Here is a 24,245-nt window from a genome sequence, read left to right on the forward strand (position 1 = left end):
GGAAAAAATTTACCCACACCGGCATTAGTTTTTATATTAATAGTGGCTCCTAAACGAATATTAACATGTATAAAAAAGTAATTGAGAGGAAGCATTAGATTTGAGTAATTTTTTATTTAATTTGGTCAAACAGAATCAAGGCTTATCAATCTTTGTCCCAATTTTTTATAAACATGGTGGTAGTTGGGGTCACTGACATGATTTGGTTTGCTAATTTGCTTTTTTGTGACTTGCAATACCATATGTCATTTTGACACTGTCAACTAATTAGGGTAAAATAGCATGAGCTAACTAGTTTTCGGATTGATAATTAAAAATTAGTCAGTATTTATAAAGTCATTAAAAATAACTATTATTTTATGCGAAAATAAAATATGATGAAACACGAAAAGTTTCAACATAATATATTGGATTATGGAGCTCATGTATAAACTTTCAGTATATTATCTTGGAACTCCAACACATTATGCTGGAATCTCAAATGTAAAACATATGAATTCCAACATATTATGCTAAAAAAAATCGATTTTCTTTTTGTAATAAATGTGAATATTACCATTAACAACAAAAAATATTAAACCTAGAGAGAACCTAGTATTTGCTAGGCCTCATGAGATCTCTTCTAATTACATATCCGAGTAAACAAATATTGATATTTACGAGCTTTGCCTGTATTTCTCATGCTATCTAGTCTAATCTTTAACTTCTTGCTGTATCTTTGCTATTGTGAACTCTGTATTTACAGTTATATTCCTAAAGATTCTCCAATTCCTAGCTTGCCATGTATGGTACATCATATCACCCCACACTGCTGCGACCATTTTTATTTTTTGAACTTGTTTCCAATTCCTTCTTTGTATCCAATGTAGGCTCTCTCTGATGCCCTTTTCCTAGAGCTGTATTCCTAGCCATATAGACACTCCATTCCTGACCGTTGTAATCCATGCACATTCAACAAACAGATGTGCCTGAGTTTCTAATCTTCCTGGATCACATAAGCTGCATGATCCATTTGCCACTAGGATTTGCATCCTGAGAAGCCTTTCCTTTGTTAGCAGCCTATCTTGACTAGCTAACCAGATGATAAACCTATGCTTGGGTTGCATCATTATTGTCCATACTAAGATGGATTCCTGCATTCTCACCTGCTCCCCTAGTAGCATGTTGTAGCTCTTTGTCATTGAATAAGCACCATTAGGAGGTAGTGTGTATCCTCATTTTGATACCAACTCTCCATAAGGGCTTTAGCTTCTTCCAATACCAACTACAGTCAGCTGGAGCTTTATGTTGCCATATATTACTTTCAGTCCTCATATATACTCCATGGACCCACTTAACCCATAAAATGTTCCCCTTCTTTGCCAGTTGTTATAGTAGTTTCCCTACTGCAGCAATATTCCATAGCCTACAGTTCTTTATATTGAGGCCTCCATACTTTTTTGGCACACACACTTTCTCCCATGCAACTAGATCCACCCCCCACCCCCCTCCAGAGATAACTCCTACACCCCAGACTCAACTTCTACACTTTTGATCCACATCTTTAAACACACTCTAAGGTAAAATGAAAACATCCCCCCAAAAGTTATATAAAGAGAACAGCACAGCATTTATAATCGGTAATCTCCTTGCATAGGACAGCTTCCTTGAGTAGGCATTTGTTATCGTATGTGTGATTTTACCAATTAGTTGATGGCAATTCATTTTGCTCAATTTCTTTGATGACAGTGGCAAGCCAAGGTACCTGATAGGTAAAGTACCTACAGAGAATCATGTACTTTCTATTATATGTGCCTGAGCTGCTTCATCTATTCCAGTCAAGAAAATATAAGATTTGTCCACATTGGCCACTAGTCCAGTAACTCTACTGAAATGCTCTAGTGTTTTCATTACCCTTGCTATTGATCTAGTGTCACCTTTGCAGAAGATTATTAAATCGTCAGCGAATATTAGGTGAGTGAGCTTAAGGGCCTTGCACATAGGGTGGTATTTGAAATCTGGGAGTTCACTCATCTTCTTTAGTGTCCTTGAGAGGTACTCCATTACAAGCACAAACAGAAGAGGTGACATGGGGTCTGCCTGCCTCAGTCCTCTTTTACCTTCAAAATATCCATAACCTTGTCCATTGATTTTCACAGAGAATTTTGTTGAGGTAACACATGCCATGACCAACTTTTTCTAAGAACTCTCAGCTCACCATATCATATGCTTTTCTCAAATCTATTTTCATTAGACATCTAGGTGTTGTTTTCCTGTTATAGTGTCTTATGAGATCATGACAGATTAGCACATTGTGTACTAGAGATCTACATGTCACAAAAGTTGCTTGATTTTCTGCCACCAAGTGAGTCAGAGCTTGTTTCAATCTTTCACATAGGACTTTAGAGATGCATTTGTATAGGGTATTACAACAGAATATTGGTCTAAATTGGCTTGCATATTCAGGATTAGAGACCTTTGGAATCATAGTGATATTTGTTGCATTGATATGCTTCAATAGCCTTCCATTGTTTAAGAATTGTAGTACAGCAGTAGTGACATCTCTCCCTAAAATACTCCAAGCCTTCTTGAAAAAATCACTCCCATATCCATCTGGCCAGGGCTCTTATTACTATCTATGCTAAAAATAGCCTTCTTCACATCTTTGTCAGAGTATGATTGAAGTACCTCCATCTGCTGTTCAAATGTCAATACATGCCCATTGCTCAAAAAACTCTTAAAAGCTTTAGTTCTAGTTGTTGCTTTGCTGCCCAGTAATTCTTGGTAGAACTCCACAAATAGTCTAGCTATGTCTTCTGGCTCTGTGGGTATTACATTTGAAGCATCTTTCAGTTGTGGTTATTACATTTGAAGCATCTTTCAGTTGTATAATACACTATTTTAATCTCCTATGTTTAATAACAGAGAAGAAGTACTTAGAATTATCATCTCCAAGCTGAATCCATGCTGCTTTGCTGCTCTGTTGCAAGAAGCCTTCTGCTAGATATGATGATCTTTTAAACTTTTGATACTGTTCCTTCTCCTGTACTTGCACATTTTGATCCCTGGGATTAGCCTGCAGTGCTTTCTGTATTTGCTCTAGTTTAGTTCTATCATCCTCAGCTTCCGTTAGAATGTTTCTGAAATGTTGCTTGTTGAGCTCCTTCAGATTCCTCTTTAATGATTTCAGCTTCTTAACTACTTGTAGCATAGCACATCCTGACTCTACATTTTGCCAAGTTGTTACTACCTTCAAAAACTTAGGGTGAGTTGCCCATATGTTACAATACTTGAAGGGTTTGCTAATTCTTCTAGGTGCATTAAGTAGTTCCACTTTGATTGGAGAGTGGTCACTAATGTCTGTTGGCATGTAGTTGGCTATGTATGCAGGCATCTGGAGCAGCCATTCATTATTGATAAAGGCCCAATCTATCTTAGAGAGCATCCCTTTGTCCCTCATGCATGTCACTTCATGTGTATCTGCTTCCTTTAAGAGGCAATTCCAATAGTCCACAAGACTCCACACAGTCTTGAAACTCCATGATTTCATTCACTATTACTGAGTTGCCCCCAATCCTGTCATCCATATTAAGCACTGCACTAAAATCTCCTATAGTGATCCATGGTCCATTGCAGCTTCTACTTATATCATTAAGATAGTGCCACAGTACTCTCTTATCCTCTTTGGCATTATGTACATATACCATTGTTAGTGTAAAAGTTATATTCCTGCTTGTCACCCTACAAGTTATTGCTTGTGCATTACTTGAGATTTGGTTTACCTGAGAGATCTGGCCTCCAAGTTAACCAAATTCTCCCATTACAATGATGCTCAAGATTGGTGACATACTCCCAACCTCCAAACAGTTTGCCTGCCACCTGCTCAATCCTTTTTTTTTCTACCAAACCTACCAGTCCTACTTCCTCTTTCCTGCAAAGGATTTGTACCTCTCTTTGCTTATTTGGGTCATTTAGGCCTCTTACATTCCAACATAACATGTTATCCATGGCATGAGAGAGGTATAATACTCCCTCATTTCTAACTTTACTGGCTCCCTGTCCTTCATTGTTATTTTCTGCACATTTCAGTACTTGGAATGCATTTTTGTTCTGATCTTTTACTCCATGGTTTAATTGTTGCTTGCTTGGGTTCAGGGGAGTAATCCATGCACCTTTACCAGGTTGTGGATTCGTTCCCCGAGTGTTTTCAACTCCTTTACTTGTTCCAGCTTCTTTTGAAACCTCAGCTGCTTTCAAGTTCTTGTTTTCTGCTACTGTTCTTCCTTGTGTCTCTGGCTCTTCTGCTACATTGTGCCTCTCTTCTTCTAGCTTCTTTGGAGACTCTTGCTGGGGTTTGTTCTTCTTCCTACAGTTTTCTTCCTCATGGCCAAACTTCTGGCAATATTTGCATATAGTAGGTTTCTAGTCATAGTGTACTCTCTGTTCCACCAGGTTTCCCTTCTCATTCCTGAAATACACCTTCTCAGGTAGTTTCGTATCAATATCTACTTCAATCAGTAGTCTAGCAAAGTTGAGCCCCTTTTTTTCTCAGTGTTTTGGTCCACCATCAGCGGCTTCCCAATCAAACTCCCAATTTTGCTAAGTCCCTTAGGGCTCCAATATTTGAAGTCCAAACCTGGCAATTTCACCCATATTGGTATTGTATATAACTCTTCTCTAGTGAATTCCATATCCGGACTCCAAGCCTTTACAATGAATGGCTTGTTGTCAAAGTGATATATACCTCCTTGGATTACCTCATTCTTACCCAATTCTGTGTCAAAATGTACTAATACAATACCATTTTTCAGCATCGCTACTTCATTAATGCCATGCTTTGCCCACTGCCTTTGTATATATCCATTCAATACCGTGAATGGAGGATGTGCCCCCAATACATAGCATACCACTGCATTTTTCCAGTATGTTATTTCGGTGCTTATGTCCTCTATGTCAATTTCACAAACAGGTAACTCACCATGCTTTTGTGGTTCAACAAAATCAAGTTTGAACCCTGCGTTTGAGACCTTGATAATGTCGAAATTATCCCAAATTGAGCTCTTCGTTGTCATCTCAACTTATGCTTCCACCTCTTCTGCCCATGTCATCCTTCGATTACTATTCGCACTTTGATTTGGAGTTAATTTATCAGCACTCTGTAGATCTACTGTTCCATTGCTTTGGTCCGCGATTCCTTCAATTATTGATTCGCTTGACATTTGCATGTTGTCCTTTGTCCCTTTTGGCTGAGATCCTTTCTTCCTTTGGTGATTTCCGATTTTCCTCCATATGATGCAGCTTCCTGGGCCATTAGTGCCTTCTGCGAGGGAATCCGTACTCTCTTTTTCATGGATGGTGCAGGTTAAGCAAACATGCGCCGAGAGAGAAATATATCCCGAATTTTTAAAGGTATTTTTTGTTCAGATTTTTACGTGAAAAAGTGACTAATTTTTTATTATTTTAAATTATGGCTAATTTTTGATTAGTAGTTGCAAATTAGGTTATTTTTTATTTTTTCGCAATAATTAGAGCCTTTATAGTCGATGATGTATTACAAAGAAAACTCGCGACTGTTTCTAAAGTTGAACTCAAATGGCCTTTGCTCAATTTTTTTGAAGAGTTCCAACTAATTTTTGTTTTAATGTTTCTCAAAGACTGTTTATCAATTTTGAAAAGTTTTTCAAATTTTGAAACAGAGGCCACCAGTAAATTCAGTTGAAAAAAAAAAAAGCAAAATATTGTTGTACGGCAAACTAAGTGAGCGTTGGCACATAAGAATTTGTGAAATTCCGAAAAAAGTAAAAAAAAAAATTCAAATGAAAATGGTATTTAAAAATTAGAGTTGTGTTTAGACATAAATATAATTTTGGGTTGTTTTTAAATTTTTGTGAGTAATCTGAGCAAAAATTTAAAAAAAAAAACTTTCTGGAGTTTTTCAAATTTTCAAAATTCATTTTCAAGTGAAAATTAGATATTTTATGGTCAAATACTAATTTTAAAAAAAAAAATCGAAAAAAGTGGGGAAAAAAAATGCATGGCCAAACGGGCTCACTATTCATTGTTAGAAGAGAAATGAAGGATTTGGGGAAATCAACATTTTGTTAAAACAAATACCAGCCTATCGAGAAAAAGAAAAGAGAGAAACAAGCGTCCCCCTTATATTACTTACCCGCAGAATTTTTGCAATCTATAAGTTATTCAGAAGTTAGTAGCTTTTCCTAAACTGCTTTTTGGTGAAAAAATTGTTGAAGATATTTTCCAGCTAGAACAATTGAAATCTAGATATTCAGTGAAGCGGACTTACTTTAGGATGGTGAGCAGGTCGGGCCGGATATGGGCGTGTTAAAAACAAGTGATATAAAAATGGATCAATTAGCTGACCCAACTCATATGTAATATGGATAAAAATAGGTTATTCGTGGATAATATGGATATTCATATTATTCATAACTTCTTGAATATGATCATTTTTGAAAAAATTCATAATCTTCCAAACTTGAGGAACCCCCAATTCGAATCTTTGCAAATATAAAAATTAAACTTATTGGTTATCCGGCCTTTGTAATTGCTATGTGTGAAGGAAGAGATCCAAATGGAAGATAAAAGAGGCCAATTGAAATTTCAGAGACAAAAATTGCTAGCAAAACAACATGTAAAAACTCTTTCAAATATCAATCTAGCAGTTAAATACCAAGATTAGAAGTTAAAGCAGTTGAGTTTGACTCCAAAATTATATGTTCAATTATTTGAAGCTTTCTCTTAAATCACCACTGAAACCGAGTAGTTTTGTTACAACTATTACTCACCTTATCATAAAACAGTGTATAATTTGAGCTGCTTATGTTCCTGAGATAGCAGCCTGAATTGTCATCATATTTATATCTTTGTTGGGTACTCCCAACTCCACTGACTATAGACTGGTCCTTTAAAAGCATATATCCTTGTGCTTTTTGCACATTTTGAATAGAGCTAGTTGAGGTTCCATTCTTGAAACCCTTCAATCTCTTCTCATCAAATATCAAACTCACATTTGAAATAGAAACATAGCTTTGATCTCCTATCTCAACACCATCAGAGTACAGTTGAAACTGAAACTTTTTAAAGGATTCAAGAACATTACCAGAAAAAGACGGCGTCTTGGCATAAACTGTGTCATTAAAATCAATAGTTTGATCCACAATTTGCAAGTTCGCTTCATTTCCCATCACAATTTTGTTACTATAACTCAAATCTTGAGATGACCTTGTAGTAATGGTTCCATGAGATGATTTTACCCATCCATTCAACGAGATCGACCTACGTGCATTCGTGACAAAGGATCCATCAAGTCCTTTAAAATTGCTTGCCAAAGAAAAGGAAAGAGGCAAATTACTATACTCCAACGACTTCCCTTGTGTTTTTACACTCTTTTCATCCAACCAAAGATGCAAATTTGCATCAATATACCACACATTTAAAGCATTTGTGACACTGAATGAAATCTTATGGATACTTTCATCTAATATCTTTCCTAATAAAGGGGTAATTTCAATGTCATAAGAAGGAAGATCAAATGAGCCAATTCCACTAATTGGTCTCCACAATAGAGGATTAATGCCACCAGTATACACCACAGTAAAAGGCCAAACTGCACCAACTACAACATCATCTAAACTTACTATTACTTCCCTAAAAGCACCATTCCCCTGCATATCAGTACGATTATTCGCAGTAATATAATCATTTGGCAAATTTCCATACCAAAATTCATCATTCTCATGGAATGATACGTAAACTTCCAATAATGCCCTGTATGCATTTTGTGGGATTTTGAACTCCTTTGACTGTACATCAGTAGAATTCTCAATCTCAAACCATAGACCGTCATTTAATGGCAGATTTCTCGAAATGGGTATGATCAAATCAGCCCCAGAATCAAATCCCAGTTCTTTATCAGCAGGATAGAAATGGACAAATATTTTCACATGATACACTCCAGTATATGTACTATCAACAATGTTCCCTATATAAACAGCAAGAGTTTGATTGGTCATGAGCAAAGAATAATACCTAGTAATGTCTTTCTTGACAGTCCAAACAATCCCATTAGGCCTTGGCTCAGCAGTACAACTCCTGAAAATCTCAACCCCACCAAGCCAAACTCCAAATATACGATCAAATTGCCTTCCTTTACTCGTTGCTCTCCATTCTAACACAATCTTGGAAAAATTCTGAGATGGACAATTTGAAGGAGTGTAATTTGCTAGTACCGGTGGTTTACCATATGTATAGCCAAAGTCATGTTTGAGGACTGAGTACGAGCAAGGTTTGGTTTTAGGTAATTTTATAGGCTTAGTGACTTCAAAATAAGTCGTAGGAGTGTCATTCTTGGATAAAGAGTCTAGTTGAGCAGTGAGTTGTGATCTAGAGAGAGCTCCATTATGAAGTATTGCTGTCGAAAAGAGCGATAGTTGGAGTACTGAGAAACAAGTGAACAAGAAGAAGAAAGAGATAGCCATGAATTGTTAGCCTTGTTTAATGGATATTTGGAGCAAGAAACAATATAATGTCCTATGGAAAGTGAAATTGTTTCCTAGTTTTCCTTGTTCTTTACGACTGCTTCGAAATTCACCAAAATGGATGACTTCATTCTAGTATATATTTAGCACTGATACCCAAATAAGTAAAGCAATCATATGAATCCCGAAATATGAGAATAATTTGCATGAAATCAGATAATGGTATGAGTCGTGACGATCCCAAAAAGTAAAGCAATTAAAATGAATCCTGAAATGACAATAATTAGCATGAAACAAGACAGAAAATGATGAGTCATGAAAGATCCAACAGCGAGGATTTGAATTCTCCTCGAAACATTTTTAATAGAGTACAAGATAACAGCTGTATGTTAGCGTTACTATCTTTTATGTTTATCTAAAATATTTCGATATATATCACGTTTAATATATGTCACATATTTGAATTACATACATGATGTAGAGTAAATAATTAAAACTAACAGTTAAAGAGGTTAAGGTGAACCAGATAACATCACATCAAGGTTTAAATACTAGAATTAATTAAGCAACTTTTAATTTAAAGAAAAATGATAACACTACAATATTAACAAGGGAATAGTGAAAAAATATTTCATAATGTTTCCATTGAAATTGTCATATACGATCACAAAACGACTAAATAAAACCATATAATCATCCGTGGCAATTGCATTGGTACCTTCATTTTTTCAGCCAATTGTTCCACATCTATGGCCACAGAATGTTCGTATATTCATTCATTTCTTTCGTTTCGTCACCTCTTCACCACAAACATGCCAACTTATACTTAAATGAGCTACAGCAACCTTAAACATTGGAATCCACCAGGCAGACCTTGATTGATCCTTCACCTCTATGGTAAAAAATCAGCGTTTCCAACAATCACCTCAGAAAATAAGGGGATGGCGAGGAATACCATCCATTTATTTCTGCATAATACACTAATAAGGGTCGGCGCGATACAAACATACAGTGATGCAGATAATGAGGATGATATTTCCCTTGTTATCCAGGCCCAACCTCTATTCCAAAATGAAAAGAAATGGGACGTTGCACCTCCTTTTTCTTTGGAAGTTTGGAGGATTTTGTAAAAAGTAACAGACAAATGAAATTTACATTCTGTACAGTCAGCTGCCGTCCCCTTATCTGTAATTTCTCGTATTCTTTTGAATTTATTATATAATGTCAACTAAGATATCGGTTCAAAACAAAGAGTTGACCGGAGTCGCCATTCAAAAAGAAAAGTTCCAAAGGTACATAAGAAGACACAGATACTTCTGATGACGCAAATCTATATGTAGGCTGCAAAATCTTGCTACCTTTGGCACATGGAATAGTTAGAAGACGCGGACCAGTTCTCATCTGCCATATCTGCAATAATAAACTCAAGTGTCAAAACAAGCATAATCTCCAATGCATTGTCCAGATATACAATCAGCTAGAGTTCCCATCTAATCCTTGGAAGTGCTCTTTCCAGCATGGACTAACTGTCCTTTTTCAGATCTTTCTACAATTATAAGAGATTATGGATAGATGACAAATACACTAACATAACCATTCATTTAGATAGAAAAGTCTCAATCTTCATTTTCGAAACAGTATTATCAAGAGAAATTACTGCTCAGCAAATTTACTCGAACAATTTTTCATCAGATACAGTTTTCATAAGCAAACAACAAATCAGACGTGTTTGTGGTTTACTCTAATAATCATTTTGCAAAAGGATGGTACTCGTGGCTGTATTGAGTTACTTTAAATGAGTCTGAAGTATATAATGGAGCTGAGATGAACGAGAAGAGTGATACAGCAAGAGAGTGTAGCAACATACCTCAACAATCCCTTTACGCGGTGCATGAATCGCTAGACAGAGGCAATAATCACTCTTCATGTGTTCACCGTAAGCAGATCTAGATGTTTCAACATCCTTACTGGCAAGCATCTCGACAAATAGACAACTTGCATCACGGTAACCCTGCAAACCAATATGTTCATCATTATAACAGGCGATAAACCTGGAAAGATATCTCGTTTGCTATGGAGTATTTCAACTGAACTACTCAAAATCATTTGTTAAATCCAACTTTCCCGTCAACATTGAGATTCAGTTCTTATATAAAAAGTTGATTCAGTGAACTAATAATCAAACATTATTCTACCGCAACTACACAAGTATATTTTCTTCGCCATTTAATGATCACTTATATAACTATTCATAATTTGGATAAACCATGCTAAACAATTGCAAATAAGAGCATAGAATGAACCTTCCACAGACGGACCACCACAAGGGCCTGAGTGTCTAAGAGTAAGATACGACCAAGAGAATCAGTTATTGCAGCCAAAGTACCACTAGGTGATAACGTCAGCTTCTCGCCCTTTCTAGGGTGATCCTTAAAGCAAGTCAAAGGAGAAGCTGCCAAAAAAAAAAAAAAAAAGCAAATTTACAATGACATTATGTCAGCTATATTGACATCCAAAATAGATACTCGAGTATATGACAAAATCTGAAGTACAATTACGTAAAACATGGAAGACGAAAAAGAACAGCAAAAATTTATATTATCAGGTGAATTATTGAGAACCTAGGACTTCAACTGAAAAAATAAGGAGCAATAGAAGAATCACCCAGAAGATATCTTTAGCCTTCTCCACTTCACATATAAAACCTCAATTGGAAAGCAATATGCCAGTTATTTGAGTTTTACGGCTCACCTAGAAACTATAGTGTTTATTTTACCATCCTGCATTGCCAGGTTCAGCTTGTTGACTGACAGTCAGCACAAATTTGGGAAGTAAATTACCCAAAGCCCAAAGCAAACAAACAAAATTACCATTGTTTGGTCCAATCAATATTGACCATGTTTTCTCCAAGTCTAGAAATATAACGAGAGTTGAACAGGTTTTTCTTGAAAAAAGGAGTTGTCATGTACAGAGGGCAATACAACATATGGTACACCATTACACTCAACTTTTTTCTCCACCTAGTGACACAAAGGGTGTCTCCTTCAACTTGCAATAGCCTATACACCACAAAATCTGATTCACTGCAACCTATGTTGATCGGATACCAGTGCGGGCACCCAACACGAGCACGGATCTGGAAGTCAGATTCGTCATCACCTAAATCTACGGATTGGGGAATATGGATTGGAGTATGGGTACGGGTGTTAAGATATAACCAATAATGTATATTATGACATATATGAGTACATATATATTTTGACAATTAGTTGAAGTTATTAAATCGAAGCAAGTATAATTAAATTCATCCTAGACACTTAATAATTTATTCATGAGTTATCTCGTATAGTAGCAAAGTGTTCTAGTACTTTATGTGAATATATACATGAAGTAAACCAAATTTCAAATTAAATACCAATCAACCTATACTTCTTGGCCACAGGTGTAGTCAAAACACCCAAGTTAGGTTGACCAAATGCAGTGCAGATCCCTCACCCATACCCAAGTCGTGTTGGATCGACACAGGTGTAGCAAGGGTTTTGAAGGATCTGAGTAAAGGTGTCTAACGGGCTAGGTCAGCCCGCTTCCGGACCGGCCCAGACCGGTTGAAATCGGAACCGGCCCGGACCGATACAAAGGGGGCCGGGTGGGCTGGGTTAATAGGGTAAGGGGGGTTGGTCTGTTTACCTTGGTGCAACCGGTTAACCGGTCCGGTCAAACCCGGGCAACTGGATTTACTGTAGAACCGGTTAACCGACCCAGACCGGTATAACGGCTACTTTCAATATTTTATTTTTTATTTTTAATGGGGCCTGACTTTCTGACCGTTGGCAACGGTCTGCTGGCCCTTGGGGTCGTTGCCCAACGGCAGTTTTGCACAAATAGCCCATTTTTGGGCCTTTTTTTTTAAATTAACACCTTTTATAATTTCCTAATTAGCCCTTTGAAAAACTATAAATACACCCCCCTCTTCTTCATTTCTTCACTCTATCTCTCAATTCTCAAACTCATATTCTCAATTATCATTCTCTCATTCTTCACCTAAAGTGCAATCAAGTATTTGGCTCTCATTTTTTTGGAATTTCATTTATCGTATTATTTATTATTTGAAGTTTGAGTTTGAACAATTGTCGTTTCTTCGTGGTAACATTGGAGTTGCGAAATCATCAAGTGTTCAATTTATTGCCGAATTCGATGCACTCCCTCCAACTCTTTCTCTTATTTACTATTTTATTTGCATATTCAATTTTTGCTAGTAGTTAAATTTTTATAATATGTTTAATGCTGCAAAAAGAGTTTGTAATAAGGTTACTAATTGTGGAAATAAAAAAAGAGGCAGTATTTCTGCTTCAGCATCTGGTAGTAATTTAAATGACTCTACACATATTCCTGAAACATTACCTAATAATAATATAGATTATGAACAATTACAGGAAAATTTCGGTATAGAAGATAATGAATTAGAAATGGAAGATGAGATACCACTTACACCTAGTAGTGTTGGAGCTGGTAGCAAGGGTGGTGGTCGTGGTGCTAGTAGTAGACCACCTGTGGCCCCAACTACTAATCGGAGAAAAAGAAGTAAGGCTTGGAAATTTTTTGACGAAACAGAAGGTACTAATAGAGTTAAATGCGAACTTTGTAATGATACTTTTAAACATAAGACTGGAGGACAATTAGGGGGGATTGGAACACTTAGTAGACATATGAGAATTGAGCATCCTATAGAATGGGGCTCTGATGGAGATGAAAATCAAGCAACTCTAAACCCTACTACCGAAGGACTTATGAAATATAATAAAATGAAGGATCGGGAGGAGTTAGCAAAAATGATTGCTTTGGGTTGTCTACATTTTTCTTTTGCTTCTTCATCATATCTTATTATGTATATTCAAAAGATCTATAATCCTTTATGTAAAGGTATCCCTAGAAGTACTTGTAGATCTAATATCTTTAGACTTCATGGACAATATCAAACATACATACGTCATTTGTTTAGTCATCTTCCTTGTAGAGTTTCTCTAACTTCTGATATTGGCCATGCTGTTAATGGAAATGATTATTTGACAATTACGTGTCATTGGATAGATGATAATTATTGTATGCAAAAACGTATTATCGTTTTTAAATATGATGAAGATCAGAGTCATACTGTTGTGTTTATAAGTACTACTATTTGTGAAGTTGTTGAATTTTATAATCTCAAGCAAAAAGCGTTAGTGTATGTCTTTTGATAATGCTTCTAACAATAATGCCGCAATTTCAATATTAAAACTGCATTTGCAACCACCACTTGACGAAATTTTTCATATTAGGTGTGCATATCATGTTTATAATTTAATTGTTAAAAGTGGCCTTGATTTATTTTCAACTGAGATTACTCATGTTAGAAGAGCAGTTGGTGTTATTCAAGGAAATAATAGACAATCTACAATTAGGGAATTTAAGAATAAGTATACCGAGCATAACCTTAAGCCCGGATTCATGCCAGACGAAATTGTTACTAGATGGAATTATACATATATATTTTTAAAATGTTGCTACAAATATAGATTCCCAATAACTGAAGTTGCTAATGCACATTGTACTGATCCAAACCGTATGTTAACAACTACTACTTGGGAGGCCATTAATGATGTTGTTAAATTTTTACATAAATTTTATACAGCTACTGCTGAGTTTTCTGGAGCATATTACCCTACTATTACTATGGCTTTAGTACATATAGCTGAAATTTCTTTTCTACTATCTAAATTTAAGAAGAAAGAAAAATATAAGGATGTTGTTGAAAAAATGCAAGCAAAATTCAAAAAATATTTTTTTCCAATTTCTGTGATTTACTTAATTGGTGATGTCTTAAATCCTTCTATTAAGATGTCTGATTGGCACCAATTAATCAATGTTTTATATACTTATATAGAGATTGGACCAACTGAAACCCCATATATATATATGTTTGTATGAACAAGCTAAATGATTCTTTACAACAATTATATAATTATTATGCAAATATAATTGATGATGATGCTCTTAATGTAGGCAATGTTAATCCCACTATGCATTGTACCACTTCTACTACTGTGGATGATGATGAAGGCCTTGATAGTTTTAATATTTTTTTTACATTTTCTAACACTCAAACCAGTAGCAAGAGCATTGATGAACTTCGATTCTACTTGCAAAAGCAAAAAGAGCCTCGCACAAAGGAATTTTCACCGTTGGGATGGTGGCATGAGAATGGAAAGCAATTTCCTGTTCTTCCCGCTATGGCTCGGAACGTACTAAATGTGCCAATTTCAACTGTTGCATCAGAAAGTGCATTTAGCCAAGCAAGACAACAACTTGGAGACACCCGTCACTCATTGGGAAGCAGTGCTTTGGAAGTTTTAGTATATTTCAGAGATTGGATTAGATCGGAATGAAGAAATCAAGGACGTGAAGATGTTGATAGCCCATAAGACGAGGAACTTGGAGATATATTAACACATGGTAACCCATCTGAATTTAACACTCCGGAAGAAGGCCAATCAGTTCATATTGATTATGAAGAACTTACTAAGACAATGCAAAACCTTTGAATTTACTCTTTTTTCGTTAATTTACTTGTTAAATATAAACCTTTCAATTTGTAAGTTTGAATTTTGAAATAAATGTAGCACTTGCAATTTATAAGTGTATTTTTTTTCCATCTTCATTGTATTCTTTATATTTTTACTTTATATTAATATAACTTACAATAATTATACAAAATACAAAAAAAAATTAAAAATTACACTAACCCGGCCCGGCCCCTTGTACCCGTAATCCTTACGGTTTATTTTTTACCCGGATGAACCTGAACCCGATAAGCCTGGTAATCCCTAACCCGTAACCGGCCCGGTTCAAAATTTTCCCTACCCAGCCCGGCCCGGCCCACCCATTAGACACCCTTAGATCTGAGCAACACCAAATGCAACCCTGGCATTACAAGAGCGACTAGAGACTCTGCACAAAAATGATCCTTATACAAAAATCATTGTTGCATTGCACTGATACTATCATACTATTTTCCTCATAAACATTCTCCAACTTGCATTAAAGTGCCAACTGCCGACCCCATTTTAACTTTTTCTCCAACTAGTTACATTAGTTAAAAACAGGTTGAAACTAATTCAAAAGAAAGAGAGAGGACGTTGAAACTTTGTAACAATCGCCTATACATCTAAAATACACGAATATATTGTATGTGTTAATGAAAGTTATAATTACCTAGTACCGCAATAAACAGGGACGGAGACGGGAGGGGAGAAGGTACAAGAAAGAAATACATAGAGCTAACCTAAGTTGCTCAGACACGGGTGCGGGTGTCTGACACGGGTGCGGATATTGAGGACGAATCCTTCGAGATGTAAATTCTAAGATTTGGGGATATGGATACGGGTGCAGGGATCCGGCTAAAAATAATTCATGAAAATAAAAATATAAAAATATCTCTAAATTATGAGAAATTTTGTGAATACTTACATATAGCTTGTAAAATGTGGATTTCTTTTTTGTTCTCAAGCTGTAGATAAGTAAATGATTGATTTCCTAGATAAGGTATGCTATTTTCTTCAAATTTACCCTAGTTTTGGTTCTGATTTCGGGAATCAAATTGTATCTCGTCTCGTATTTTTCCGTCGGTCGTGGTCAAAGTACTCAAATTGTTTGATCAGATCCGGTACGGATCCCATACCCACACCCATACTAGTATCGTGTCAACAAGGGTGCGACACCTAAACTGCCGTGTCGGAGCAACTTAGGAGCTAACTTTATACATAGAAAAAGAATTGATCACTTCTTAAATCCTAATTAACACCAAGCAAGCCTCCACCCAAAAACTCCTACAGACTTTATAACTAACTTTTGGCAACAATACCTTGACAATGGTCAGTGTCAATTACAGCGCAGTGGCTCACAAACTACTTTCTAACTCGAAGATAAACTTGTAGAAAAGAACACCTTCTTCCGGTCTTGATCTATAGATGAAAGTTCATGGAAGCAAAGGAGAGATGGCAGGATGCCTGGACGGTGAAATATAATTTAGTATTTGACATCTAAAAGCAATGATACATGAACAACCTCTACAGCTATAACGACTAACTACATAGAGAGAGCAGAATAAAAAATTCTTTCAACAGATGAAGAAATACCATCTACCTCGAGCAAAAGGCTGAGGCTTTGGTTCTGGTCTTTTTGCGGGAGTTGGATCACTTCTCCATAACATTTTTGAGATAGAAGTTATTGTCGAAAAAGTTGCAGGCACAACCTTTGAGAGAATAGCCCCTACTATTGATCGGCTTCGGTCTACAGAAAGTCTTGAAAGTGTGAAGAGAAACTCAACTTAGTAAAATAAAGTAAGAAATGGGAGTGAGAACAGCTTTCTAGATAGAAAATTTAAATGTGATCTTGAAAAGAACCATAAACTGTACTGAATACAATATGCTGCAGACTAACCGATAAGCAGAAATCACAGCGTCATCTCCAACAGTGATTGCGCAATAATAACGCTGACTTGACTGCCCAACAACAAAGGCAGCTGAATTCAAATACCAGAATAACTTCAGAAAATTTCCGAAAGTCATAAGACAAAAAATAGCATCTCATTTGGGCAGTAAAAATTCATTTTTGGTGAGTGTAGAACTTTAGGTGAAAGGGTTGAGAAAACAACAAATCCCAGTAAAAATGTATACCTTGTATAAAAGGAAGAAAAGAAAGTACTGATTTGATACAGTTAGAAATTAAATATTACCTGGATTTCCAGCAGAGGAGGGGGCATCAGACCAGTGATGGCAGCGTCAACACAAGGACCATACTTACTTACATTCCATAACTGGTATGGAAGCCTACCAAAAGTATCTATCGAATTTTCAGAATCTCTTTCATCCCAGAACTGGGAGTGTCTTTCCCGAAACCACCTCTGAAGCATATTCTGCATTATGTTGCCAACATGAATTAGCAGTATGGCATAGAGATCCTAAACTTCATGTATCAAGATCTGAATGGTGATGTGAAACTGAAAAATAGATGTTCTCATATTATAGTTGATAAATAAAAAACTAGTGTTTCCTGTAACTGCGAGATTATCCGAGTACCTGAAAGTCAGATCCATCAAACCGAGCAATAACACCTGGCATAACAACACAGACCTCTTCTGATGATGCATCTTGGGTCAAATCTCTCTTGGTTCCACGGACTCTCAATCTGAGAATCTTCCCAGGGCTTACTATCTGCCACACAAAAGTTCTCGTCAGTTTGCTAATTATCTTATGGCACAGCGAAGGACACTAGAAAGCAAACAACACATAATCCCAAACCAAAGTACACATTGTGAGCACGTGATTTTTGACTCGTACGAATTACTCCAAAATAACTCCCGAAATTAGGTCTTTTCTTTAATTATATGTTATTTTTAGGAAATATTGTACGGATTTCCTGTTTGTTTGCATAGGTATATGTGCGTGTGTAATTTTATTAATGCCTTTAAAAAATACAAAAAATAATATAGTGTAATATGTGTTGCATGTGCATTTAGGATTTAGTTTTTCAATTTAGGATTTAACAGGTTTGTTTTACAAAAAAAGAAAATCACAAAAAATATGTAATTGTTGTAATTTTGTCATTTAAATGTGCCCTTATTTGATTTCATTTTCTTTGATTTGCGTGTTAATTATTGTAAGTATTAATTAATATTTGTAGTTGTATTTAGATTTTACAATTAATTAGGAATTGTATTTAAATCAGAAAATTAAAGAAGAAAAAAGGAAAAGAATTCAAAAATGAAGAAAGAATCGGATTGGGCCAGTTTTAGGCCCAAAGAGTTGCACTTCCTACCCAGCCCATACCCGTCCCAAATCCAGTCCACCTATTCTAAATTAAACGACGTCGTTTCATCATGCTCAATCTGGTTCGTTGATTTCACTTGATCAACGCTCCAGATCAATTCTTCCACACCCGACCCGTGCCCGTCCAAAAGTGATTCGGTATTGAGGATAAACAAAACGACGTCGTTCCACTTACTCGATTAATCCAGACCATTGATCTCATCAGAACGAACGGCTTGGATCCAACCCTCACGTGCATGTATAAAGGGTCCAAACTAACCCCGCCCCCCTAACCAAACACCCCCCCCCCTTACCCTCCTGTTCATCGTCGTCTCTGAGACGACCTCCCCCAAACCCTAGCCGGCCTAATTCCCTTTCACCAGAAACCCGGCGGCAACGACGCCGCCGGTCACCACCTTAACACCCTTGAACCCCCTCGACCTCCTCTTCCCAACCATCACCATAACTCCCCTCGAATCAGGCCCCAGCTCTTCGAATCTTAAATCGAAGGTGGGCATGAGGACACGACCATCTCCGATGACCACCAAACCAACACCCAGTAACCTTCCAGCCACCCCCAACACGGATCTTCAAACCGTTTGGCTCGAATCATCTCAGAGTTTCTCGAATCTTCATTTGAAGATTCGAGCCAAACGTGAACTCATCCAGATCCGTCCCAAATTCATACCAAATGACCCCTAGGCCTCCCTCACCCCTAAGTCGTCATTGGTTCCCTTCGAATCTGCCCAAAAATGATCGAACCCCCAAATCCGAAGAAAAACAAAACCCTAAAAATCCAAACCATGGAATATGGCCAAATTAAATAAAAGATTGGGGGTCTAATAGACCTTAATCGAGGTATTCTCAATCGAGAATACTTCGATTAAAGTCTGTTCGACCTCAAAATGTCCAAATTTGGATTCGAGCTGGGGTCAGAATATTTCCGAGGTATTTTACTTTATTTTTGTATTCATGATTTTCTATCTATGTATCTAATTAATTTAGTTTTATTAATTTTTTCCATTTTCCTAGCAATTAATTTTGCTCATCTTCAGTGGACTTTCATTTTTGTCCAATTCTGTCATTTGTTTATGTATGCTATGATTGTTATGTGTGTAATCGATTAATAAGTTGCGTCGATTAATTAGTTTCCATTTAATCCTTGATTCTGGCCATAACACTGAAATTGTTTGACCTGTGTTCATTGATTGCTGATCAATGTCAGTTATAATATGTAATCGTTTGATTAAGCTTCATTGATTAGTTTGTTTGTATAGATGGAATCATTCAAAATTCTGTTTGGTTTTAGTTCTGATTGTTAATTGTCCAATTAGTTGAAATTCTGTTATGTTATCCTAAATTGGAAATTTTTGTATTTTCTGCTGTGAGACTTTAGGAATTGGCTGTTAGCTGTTAGGCAGATTAGTAGATAATTGTTCAGTCTAGGCAGATTGGTTTAGGGCAGTAATAGTAAGGGAATTTCAGGGGTGTTTGGGGAATAAAACAGTTAGTATGATACTTTATTGTTAGTGCTTTATCAATGGGGTATTAATTAATCCTAATGGGGAACCAAAGGAAGTGGAGGGGCTGAAATTAAGGGAAAGTGCTGATTAATTAGAAAAGCAGTTTTAGTGGCAGATTTTAAGGGAAAAATCTGCCTTGGATAACAAGGGGGGTCCGGGCAATAGGTAAAGAGGGGAAACAAGTTGTATAAAAGGGTGTGTTGGGACTGATTTCAGAGAACAGAAGGAGATATACAGAGAAAAAGAGGAAAAAGAACAAAGAGATATACAACACACACAGAGAGAGAAAGAACAGAAAGAGAAAAACAGAAAAAAAAAAAAAAAAAAGAGAACAGAAACAGACAGAAAGAGAGAACACACGGACAGATAGAGAGAAAAGAGAGCTTAAGAGATTTAGGAGAAAGAGATTTAAAACTCTAAAAATTCTGAAAATTGAGGGCTAAGACATACACGGATATACACACACAGGAAGACAATTCTGCTGTTCCATTGAAGTTTTTTTTTACTGATTGAGAATTGTTCTTTTAAACTTTCGAAACAATCTCAGTTCATTTGAGGGAAAAAGGTTTTAGAATTGGTCTTCAAATTTGGTTTAAAGCTGTACGAGATATTGTTTGATCGGGGCTGTTTGTTGCTGCTGGTGATAGCTGTTGTTATGCTTGTTGATCTTACTTCCTTTGACTTTCATTTCCAGGTACGTAAAGACATTTGAACCTTGAAGTAAATCTAGATCAAAGCCTATGAAATCAAGCTGAAATTGTTATTTTGTTCTTTCAAATAGAAGCTATTGTTTTTTTATTTATGCACATTTATCTCGTCAAGCATCAGATTTTTGTTAAATCTAGTTGATGTAAGGGTTTCTTGTTCGTATATGGCATGTTAATGGTTATGTGTATAACCATAAGTGAGAGGAAAATTGACATAATCCGTTACGTTTAAGATATTGGGATATTCCTAAAGGTTTAGATGTGTATTTGCGGTATATAATGTCAATTTATTTAATCAAATTTGTAAATTAGTTTTCTTTCTTAACAACAAATGGCCATTTATTTTAGGAATGCGATTAACCCATTTCCTTATAAAATAGTATATAAAAATAATGTCAATGATTTTTTACAAAGTATAGATTTAGTATTTGTAAATAGCTTGCATAAGCCGAGATAAAAATTGGTTTGATTTTATCTATCTCAAAACTCAATCATCGTAAGCAAATTAACCAAATAATTAGAACTTTGGACTAAAAACAAGTTGTGTAGAAGAAGGTCGGATTTATAAATACTAATTGCAACATTTTAAGTCAAAGATATACAAAGTAGAGTTCGCTCCGAATAGAATAATGGAAATTCTTCGAAAACTATTAGTTTGCTTATCAATTAAATTTTTCTAGTTTTACACGTAATTCGCTTTGGTAAGTTTTCAAACATATACATTTAGTCTTAAGCCTAGAAAAATAATAAATAACTTGTGCATATAATTATCAAGTACTAAAAATACATAAACAAAATACGGATACTGTATTCACGATAAAAATGGTAGTTTTAGTTGCACGTTATTTATTTTTCATCTCATTAATTCTTTTAATTTGAATAGTTGTGAGGTATATAATTCACACGTTTAAAATATAACCTGTGGTCAACACCTAATAAATTTTGATTTTTTCAAGAAATCTCGAGGCATCCCATTCGGTGATTTCCCATGGCTTTCATATTTAAAAATAGATGGACATAATAAACATTTGTAGAAAATTTATATTACCATCAAGAATATTTTGTGTAATTGGGGACACGTTCGCGTGACATGATTACATTTCTAAAGACAATTCGGAGTATGCGGTCGCGCAACTTCGAGCAAACTTTCTTAATAAAAGGGGGTTTTCGGAGGTTATTAAATTAATTTATTTCATATAACCCGAGATGTACAGTTCACTATTTAATCATACAAGAATGGCGAATGTTCGTAATTTTATTTTAAGCACGCGCAATTTCGGCCATAAATTCATTTTTATAATAAAAAATATAAAAAAAATACTATCAATCTTATTGTGTACACGTATGCGTGACACGATTCTTTACATTTATAAAAAAAAATACGAATATACGTACGCGTGATTCGTTTCAAGGTAGGTCTATAATTGTAAACAATCTAACCAAAAGCGGTAACAAAATCATGCAACAAAGAAAAAAAAATGTATTTAGTAAATCAAGATAATTAAGCCAAGTACAAAATGGTTAAGCGACCATGCTAGAACCACGGAATTCGGGAATGCCTAACACCTTCTCCCGGATTAACAGAATTCCTTACTCGGATTTCTGGTTCGCAGAACGACAAACAGAGTCATATTTTCCTCGATTCGGGATTAAAACCGGTGACTTGGGACGCCATAAAATTCCCAGGTGGCGACTCTGAAATTAATAAAGAATCCCGTTTCGATTGTCCTTTAATCGGAAAAACTCTCTTTACCCTACGCCCTCCTCCGGAATGTTGCGTAAAGAAGAGGTGTGACACACATTATCAAGGAAGACAACTCAAATGCATTGCTGAAGAATAAAGATTCAGTCTTTCCTTTCTTTATTCCCCCTATCAGTTCTTCTTATAGCAGAAAGAGGAAGAAATAGCAAGTTCAATCGAATGACGGATACAGCATGTGCAATAACATCTTAATCCATTCAGGAAGCACCAACTTGCTTATCTAGTGCTTGTTTAGCTCTTTCTTTGACATTTTGTCCTATTACTAAAAGTAACACTATTGTTGAACAAACGTTCTCAGAAAAAACAAAATATTACAGCCTGTTCACTGTCCATTTCCTTTTCCCTTCATAAACCATCAACGCAAATCTTTTTATTGTTATTGTTATGTTAGACAACCATAATCGTTTCCCAAATAGCTTCTTCACACAAAAATCAGTTCCAAATCAAATTCACAACATACATTTATATTATAACTATTATATGTATTGTTATTATTATACTCCATTGATAAAGAACACAGTAATAATTATGCTGCTTTGGCAAACTATGAATTTGGAAAAATGGTACCTGTTTGTGAATGAGATCACCACGGAGAGAGTAAGTCAACAAATAACCACGAGAAGTGCCCAAAGCGAGAACTTTGATATCATCAAAGACTAACCACGCGATCGCCGATATATACTCAGCCTCGATCGGAGAAAGTTCGGGCACGATCTTCACTCGGTTTCTAACCGGGTCGGATCCTTCGGACCAATGAAGAATGAGAACAATCGAGCGGTTGGCTAACGCGAGAGAGTGAGTATCGAGAGCGGCGAGGAGATTAGGGTTGTTTAGAAGCCAACCTTCTTTGCCGGCGCCGAGCTCCGTCAAATCTTCGCAGGCTATACATCCCAGCTCCGTCGTAAGGTTTCGTCGGGCCATTACGGGTCAGATGGAAAAGATTAGAATAAGATCACCGGAAATTCGTCAAATCCCGGAATATAATTGTACACTTTATCTTTGTTTATACTTTGCTTGTCTGTAAATTAAGGGAAGGGAAATAAAATACTTATTTCATAGAGGTGAAGGAAATTCATACTTGGTTCTGATAAAACGGAGTTGTAATGTATTTAATATTTTTATATAAATTAGGACATCAATTTCTTAAACTTTTAAAGTGGATTTTACATACTGAGAAAATTAGATAAACTTCCAATGAATTCTACAGTTAAGAATTTAGCAAATTTTATTGAGAAAAATAATCAACTAAGATATTATTTGATCTTATTACTTGTACTTAGGATGGAATGAGTATAGAAATGAGATATTAAAAATTATATTAAATCTTACTTTTTTTTTCCCTCCTTTTCTATCAGGAGGACCATTTAAACATATGATGTTTGTGTGAAAAGAAACCAACTTTGACTAAAAATATCTTGAGCAAAATATAAATTAGCCGATGGATCGAAATTAATTGCATTCAATAGTAAAAACTCTATATATTATCAAATATTATTTTAGACGTGGTTAAAAAAATACATTTCTCAACTGTCATTAAAAAAAAAAAACTCACCCGATGGCACTTCTTTACAAACTGTCATTAAACAATTTATGATAAGAAATGTTCTCCTAGTCGAGTGATCTCCATGCTATGTCAACAAAACAATGTAATAATTCCAAAGATACCTCATAAGGATTATAGTACTCTCAAGTTTCTTCCTTAAAATAACATTTTCTCAAGTTTGAAGTCATTGTTATCATATTAATAGAAAATTTTAAATAGAAGAAAATGTGATATTTACATTTTAGTTTCAAATTTTTTACATGTAAAAATAAAAATTTCTTGAGAGATTTGACATAAAACTGGAAAGTATTTGAAACGTGCTACAAAATCATCCTCATTTTTGCCTTCATCTGTGGAAGAAAATAGTTAACCACTTCATTATGCTTCTGTT

At 35.7% G+C, this 24,245-nt stretch overlaps 2 protein-coding genes across 2 annotated transcripts; both read right to left on the reverse strand.

Annotated features, from left to right (window-relative positions):
• Positions 1-6,508: 6,508 nt before the first annotated feature.
• On the reverse strand, positions 6,509-8,746 carry LOC107780617 (peptide-N4-(N-acetyl-beta-glucosaminyl)asparagine amidase A-like). The gene has a single exon (XM_016601175.2). It carries the CDS (start codon positions 8,475-8,477, stop codon positions 6,744-6,746), a length of 1,734 nt encoding a protein of 577 aa, XP_016456661.1. The 5' UTR covers positions 8,478-8,746; the 3' UTR covers positions 6,509-6,743.
• A 307-nt stretch (positions 8,747-9,053) lies between these two features.
• LOC107780618 (uncharacterized) lies at positions 9,054-23,605 on the reverse strand. Its single transcript, XM_075223224.1, has 8 exons — positions 22,879-23,605; positions 17,591-17,725; positions 17,248-17,427; positions 16,953-17,014; positions 16,656-16,813; positions 10,781-10,929; positions 10,345-10,488; positions 9,054-9,887 (listed from the first exon to the last, which is right to left on the reverse strand). The coding sequence occupies exons 1-8, from the start codon at positions 23,230-23,232 to the stop codon at positions 9,702-9,704; spliced, it is 1,368 nt and encodes a 455-aa protein (XP_075079325.1). The 5' UTR covers positions 23,233-23,605; the 3' UTR covers positions 9,054-9,701.
• Positions 23,606-24,245: the final 640 nt, after the last annotated feature.

Source organism: Nicotiana tabacum, chromosome 10 (assembly GCF_000715075.1).
Source record: "Nicotiana tabacum cultivar K326 chromosome 10, ASM71507v2, whole genome shotgun sequence".
NCBI classification, from domain to species: domain Eukaryota; kingdom Viridiplantae; phylum Streptophyta; class Magnoliopsida; order Solanales; family Solanaceae; genus Nicotiana; species Nicotiana tabacum.